Source organism: Pseudoliparis swirei, chromosome 3, assembly GCF_029220125.1.
Source record: "Pseudoliparis swirei isolate HS2019 ecotype Mariana Trench chromosome 3, NWPU_hadal_v1, whole genome shotgun sequence".
NCBI lineage: Eukaryota > Metazoa > Chordata > Actinopteri > Perciformes > Liparidae > Pseudoliparis > Pseudoliparis swirei.
This window is the reverse complement of record NC_079390.1, coordinates 22,274,086-22,280,407: the sequence shown is the minus strand read 5'-3', so window position 1 is coordinate 22,280,407 and position 6,322 is coordinate 22,274,086. Positions and strand designations below refer to the sequence as shown.

Sequence of the window (6,322 nt, the reverse complement as noted above, 5' to 3'; positions counted from 1 at the left end):
TATATTGGGGGGGGGGGGGGGGTTGAGAGCGGGGGTGGGGGGCGTGGCTATAGCTGAAGAAGCCTCGCGCGATTGGAGGAGGCGTCTAGAGGGGCGTGGAGGTCGCGTCCGCCAACCAGGAGGGAGCCTCGCGAGGCGGCTCTCCAATATAGGAGCTGGAGGCGAAGCGCATCTCTCGTATAGAAGTCATCCGCACGCGCACAGGAGACAGGAGGCATGCAGGAGCGCAGGAGTTACCTCTCCGTCTCGGTTTCCGGTTTGGTTGTTTTTCTTTCTTTTTTTTAATCCTACTCAACGAATTTTTGGGAATTCTTTCTATTTTTTTTCCTTCTTCTTTTTTCTTAAAAAGAAAAAAAAAGAGAGCAAATTCTCCCAAAGACGGATCGAGGAAGACCGGCCAGGAACATTTCCCCCTCCCTTCCTCCCCCACCTTCTCCACCCCCCCCCCCCCCCCCCCAAAAAGCAAACCAACCTTTTAAACCGCAACCATGATGTCGATGAACAGCAAGCAGCCGTTCAGCATGCACCCCATCCTGCACGAGCCCAAGTACAACCCTCTGCACTCCAGCTCGGAGGCGATCCGCAGGGCCTGCCTGCCCACTGCATCGGTGAGTCCACCTCCACCAGTGCACACGTGACCCGGTGTGGGCCACGTGACAAACTTTTTTTACAAATAATTTTGATGTGAAAAGTTTGGGATTCAACACATCAAGTGAAGAGAATGTACACTTCGGTTAAAATAATTAAATTTGGATGCGTAAAGTCAGAAAACAGAGTTGAGGTGTCATGTGGAAACAGGGGGGTTACGTGCAACGAATGAGACAATATAACTGCAAAAAAACAAACAAGAAGCAGTTGACAGGTAGAATTCAATAAGATGGATGTGACGCGGAGGATGAGGAGCAGCGGCGTAAAATAGGGCAGCGAGTCGGTGCGTAAAGACGCGCAGGGACGCGTGAAGAGGAGGGATACGAGAAGATACAAGATGAAGGAGGATTCTCGTGTGTTCCCTCCGTTCGTTTTCAAACTGGTCTTCATTTTGATGTCCGTAGAAATTATTCAGGAGATCGTAAATATGCATTTTAAATGAATATCCCTCCGCGCCGCCTGACACCTCCCGGTGATGGAGGTGCGTTAGATTTAGATTTAGACGAATTTGAAGTGTCATGGAAATGATTGTAATTGCATTAAATCTCGAAAAATTAACAACGACAATCAAAAGACTTCCACGTGAGAACATTGTGTGAAATAATACAAAAAGATACAGAATAAACAAGAAGAAACCTGTGTCTTTTTGTTCGTTGCCCAGATTAATTTATAATTAAAACTAAAATGAAACTTATTAAATGGGGTTTGTTTTTTCCACCGATTTAGTTATTTATCTCATTAAAATAAAATTATTTATTTCATTAAAAGAAAAATCAATTAAAGAATATTCCGTATCCATGATCCATAATTGTAACGCAATTGAACCTAACCGGCCTCCGTCTGCAGCTCCAGGGCAACATATTCGCGGGCTTCGATGAGACTCTGCTGCAGAGGGCCGAGGCTCTGGCCGCGGTGGACCTCGTGGCCCAGAAGAGCCACCCCTTCAAACCGGACGCCACCTACCACACCATGACCACCATGACCAGCATGGCCTGCACCCCCAACTCCTCCTCCGGCCACCTGCACCACCCGTCCGTGCTCACCTCCCACCACCACCCGGGCCACCACCAGTCGGCCCAGGGCCTGAACGACGACCTGCTGGACCACCTCACGCCGGGCATCTCCCTGGGAGGCATGTCCGGCTCGGACGTCTGCAGCTCGGCGTCGCACACCGCCCACGCGGCGCACATGTCGGCCATCAACCACATGCAGCACCACCACCACCACCAGCAGCAGTCCATGAACATGCACCAGCACGCGCTGTCCCACAGCTCCCTGGGGGGCGGCGTCCTGGACTCGGAGCCCGACCCGCGGGAGCTGGAGTCGTTCGCGGAGCGGTTCAAGCAGAGGCGGATCAAACTCGGGGTGACGCAGGCGGACGTGGGCTCGGCGCTGGCCAACCTCAAGATCCCCGGCGTCGGTTGCCTGAGCCAGAGCACCATCTGCAGGTTCGAGTCCCTGACGCTGTCGCACAACAACATGGTGGCCCTGAAGCCCATCCTGGAGGCCTGGCTGGAGGAGGCGGAGCGCGCGCAGCGGGAGAAGATGTCCAAGCCGGAGATCTTCAACGGCGGCGACAAGAAGAGGAAACGGACCTCCATCGCGGCCCCGGAGAAGCGCTCCCTGGAGGCCTACTTCGCCGTGCAGCCGCGGCCCTCGTCGGAGAAGATCGCCGCCATCGCCGACAAACTGGACCTGAAAAAGAACGTGGTCCGGGTCTGGTTCTGCAACCAGAGGCAGAAGCAGAAACGAATGAAGTTCTCTGCGACGCACTAAGACCGCCAGGTGGAGGGATGGGGGGGGGGGGCGGCACATTGACATACAAGACTAAATCAGAGACTGCTGGTGTCACACCGTTGGGCCATGGACCTGATACCGGACACATCACAGTGTAACGTCCCCAGAGGCCTCTCTGCTTTCTGGGGTCTGAATCGCGGACTACGGGTCTCGTTGAGGTTCAAAGTGTTGGAGCTCCACTCGGTAAAACCAGGACCTGGTTTGTCTTTCAGCCTGGATTCCACGGTTTATACCTTTTTTATTTATTATTATTATTATTATTATTATTATTCTGACAGTGGAGACCGGGAGAAAGACTAGAGACTCTTACATCTTAATGCTTCTCCACCAGAAAAAAAGGAGGAGGAACGAGGCTCCGTCTCATCGTCATAATTATTGTAAAGAAAAATCAACAACAACAACAACAACAACAACAAAAAGAAGAAGAAGCAGAATAATGACAGGAATCCTGAGTCGGTATCGCTTTTTTTATATTTATGATTGTACATATTTGTGAATACGTTGCACCTCCGTGTGTGGAAAGCTCATTGAAATGTGTTGGCTCTCTTCTCCCACGTGTTTCTGTTTATTTTTATATTTTGGGGGGGGGGGGGGGCAGATTGGAAAAAAATAATATTTAACCTGAAAATGGGTATTTTCTGTGCGTTAAGGCTATAAAAATATAAAAATCCCCCCCCCTCATCCCTCCCTCAAGTTAATGCATTGCAATAAGAAGAGCTACACACACACACACACACACACACACACACACACACACTCGCGCGCGCGCACGAATACACACATTCACACGGTATATAGCTGTGTGGCTACCTCATTATGCAAGTGTTGGCACGTTCATGGTGATTTAAAAAACACACACAACAAAAACGAGAAAAAAAGTTGAGTAGAATCAAGTTTTGTTTTTGTTTTTTGTTTTTTTGATACAAAAAAAGTGTTTTTTTGTTTTTCTTCCACCGGGTTGAACTCACTGCTGTATAAATCTGTATGTTCAAGTTCACTGCAAAGGATGCGTTGACAATCAAATTATGATTATTTATTATTTAAATTATCACACTTGTGTATTTATTATTATTATTAATCATAGGTTGTTGATATCCCCTTTTTGTGTCCTCATTAAATGAATAATTTAGCTTATTATTATTATTATTATTATTATTATGATCACTGACACCTTTGTGGAGCGCACTTTGTAGATATTTCGATGAAGGGAAATAGTCGGCCTTATTTATACTTATTTTTTTTTATTTTCTTTGTATTTATTTGAACTTAATTTATTTTGGAGAAGAAAAGAAAAAGATAAAAAACAAACATATTTCATTTGTGAAAGTGTGCTTTAAATGTGTCTGTAAAGCGACAGCAGCTGAAATAAACCGTGCACGTTTTACTTCCTCTGACGGCCTTTCTTTGACAAATAAAAGAAATCCAAGTAAACAACAACAAGGCAGGTATTTTGGGATCTAATGGAAATGTAAAAAAATTTTTTTTTTAATAGTGGTCATATAAATCGATCCGCCTTCTTTTTCTCACCGTGATAGAGGTGCGTGTCTTTTTCTTTCTTTTTTTTAAAGATAGATTTAAGGGACTCTGCAACATGAGCTCGCGGGTCTTTGTGGACGGAGCCGGTTGCGCTCGCGCACCGAGCAGCTGCCGTGAAACCGGAGCCGCGCGCGCGGCGGGAGGAGCTCCGTCCGTCTGGAGGCTGCTGGCCGCCGCTGATGAATAGGAGCTGATACTTGAGTGACTCTCGTATTGATCAACTTCGCCGCGCATCAAGACTCCATCGCTCTGTCTCTGCTGGGCGAGGGGGGTGGGGGCGCTCAGTGGGCGGGGCCCGGAAGGAACCACCGGAAAGACACCTGCGGCCCCGCCAAAAAAAGGTTCTCCTCCATCTTCACCTGGAACCAACTAAACATAAAGATACCAACATGTCACCAGAGATTATTTGTTTCTCTCCAGAAGGAAACATTTTTAGAAATATGAGTTCATAAACACTCCGTGAACCCAAACCAGTGTAAACCTTCTTTAAATTCAACATGAAGGTCTAAATTGTTTTATTTTTTTAAGTTTCAATCTTATACAATTATTTAGTCAAATAATATTGAGTTTGAAAAGGCTGCAATCAGCTTCTAAAACTCATTTCAGAATAAAAACCAAAACATTTCAAAATAAAATCAATACAGCTTCAATGCCCTTATGTTAACTATTAATCCAATATTAGTTGCAACATAATATTTTTTCTGCACATCTGAACTTTACATTACAGATATATATATATATATATATATATATATATATATATATATATATATATATATATACATGGATGGTAACAGATACACAGTTGGATATTTATGTTTATATTCAGTGTCATTTCTATTGACTAACTAATATTTACACGTTAGTCACGTGATTAACCCACAAATCCAAAGCTGCATCTCTCAAGAGAACAACAGCAAATTGTACATTGTATATTGCAGAAAAGCAGTGCATTGTGGGGGATAAATGGAGTCTACTTGTGTGTATGAACCCCTCCCTCCCCCTCCGCCCAAAACAATGTATGTACCTCTGCTAATTACGCTTTATTTTGAAAGTACAAGACACAACTTTTTTTTTTAACACATCTATTAATACTTATTATTTTTATTCAAGCAGTTTCAAGATAGTCAAACGGTTTTACGAACAGAATAAATAAATAAAACATCACTTATCTGCAGAAATTGTGGGAACCTACAAAATAAAAGCACGCACGCGATCGAGCCTGACGTGTACAGCGTCACTGTTCCTCTGGGCCCAGAGGAAGAGCCTGGCTGGGATTATGAAAACCCACCAGAACATCTGGAAACAGATGAGAACTGAGTTCCGTTTGAGCCGCAGAGCATCTTGGGTATTTTACACATCGACTTATTTAGTGTCGGTGTGTTGCGTCTCCTCTCTCCTCGACTCAGCAGGTGGTTTTCGGCCCATAAACTCGTTATGAATGAATAATAAATATTGGCTGTTGTGATACTATTGATTTCTGCGCGTGTCTGTTAAGAAGCTGCTCGTCTCTGTCGTACAACAGCGGCTCGGGCCCCCGATCCCCTCCGGAGAAACCCGAGACACGCCAAAGCGTCGAGACTCAGAACTTACTGCCAAAAGTTTTGTTCCCCGGTTCTGAGGCCGGATGATGATGATGATGAGGAGGAGGAGGAGGAGGAGGAGTGACTTTTATATTTGAGTTTTCGGGCTATTCCAGTACACGATATTTCTTGTAAAAGAATACGTGGACTCCGTGAAGATATTAATATTTCATATCTACAGAATATTGGCACCTTAAAAAAGACAGAATGTGCTTTATTCGTTTTTATTTTGACAAGTTGAATCTTATGAAGAAGAAAATGTAAAATAATACTCAAAGTCTTGAGTAGAAGACTTAATACAACAGCAAATAATTAATAAACTAAACGAATAAACAAATCAATTACACATTATTTTTAGAGCAGCTTTCACGCGGTGAAAACAACATAAATATTTAACAATTTGAAACAAAAAAATCCTTTAAACAAAATAATATAATCAATACAAAAACTGTACTTGTCGTAAAACAAGTTATATATATATATTATATTATGTATTGAATGAAAGAGAATATAAGTATGAAACGTACATGCCAGAAAATATAGTGAATATAAAAATAAATAAATATATGATGAAAAAACAATGAACAAAAGGCTCACATTTTCCAGATAAAAATACGAATACAAAATAAGTTTACAGTTTATTCTATATACGAATTGTGTATATTCTTAGTGTTTGACTTTTAACATTTTTATATAATCTAATTCTATAATTTGAATATTGCTAACATGTGTGGTGTGTTTCCTCGTGTGTTATAAGA

General features: G+C 43.4%; 1 protein-coding gene across 1 annotated transcript; it reads left to right on the top strand.

Annotated features, from left to right (window-relative positions):
* The first annotated feature begins 488 nt into the window (after positions 1–488).
* On the top strand, positions 489–2,424 carry pou4f4 (POU class 4 homeobox 4). The gene is made up of 2 exons (XM_056441880.1): positions 489–608; positions 1,495–2,424. Exons 1-2 carry the CDS (start codon positions 489–491, stop codon positions 2,422–2,424), a joined length of 1,050 nt encoding a protein of 349 aa, XP_056297855.1.
* The last annotated feature ends 3,898 nt before the right edge of the window (positions 2,425–6,322 follow it).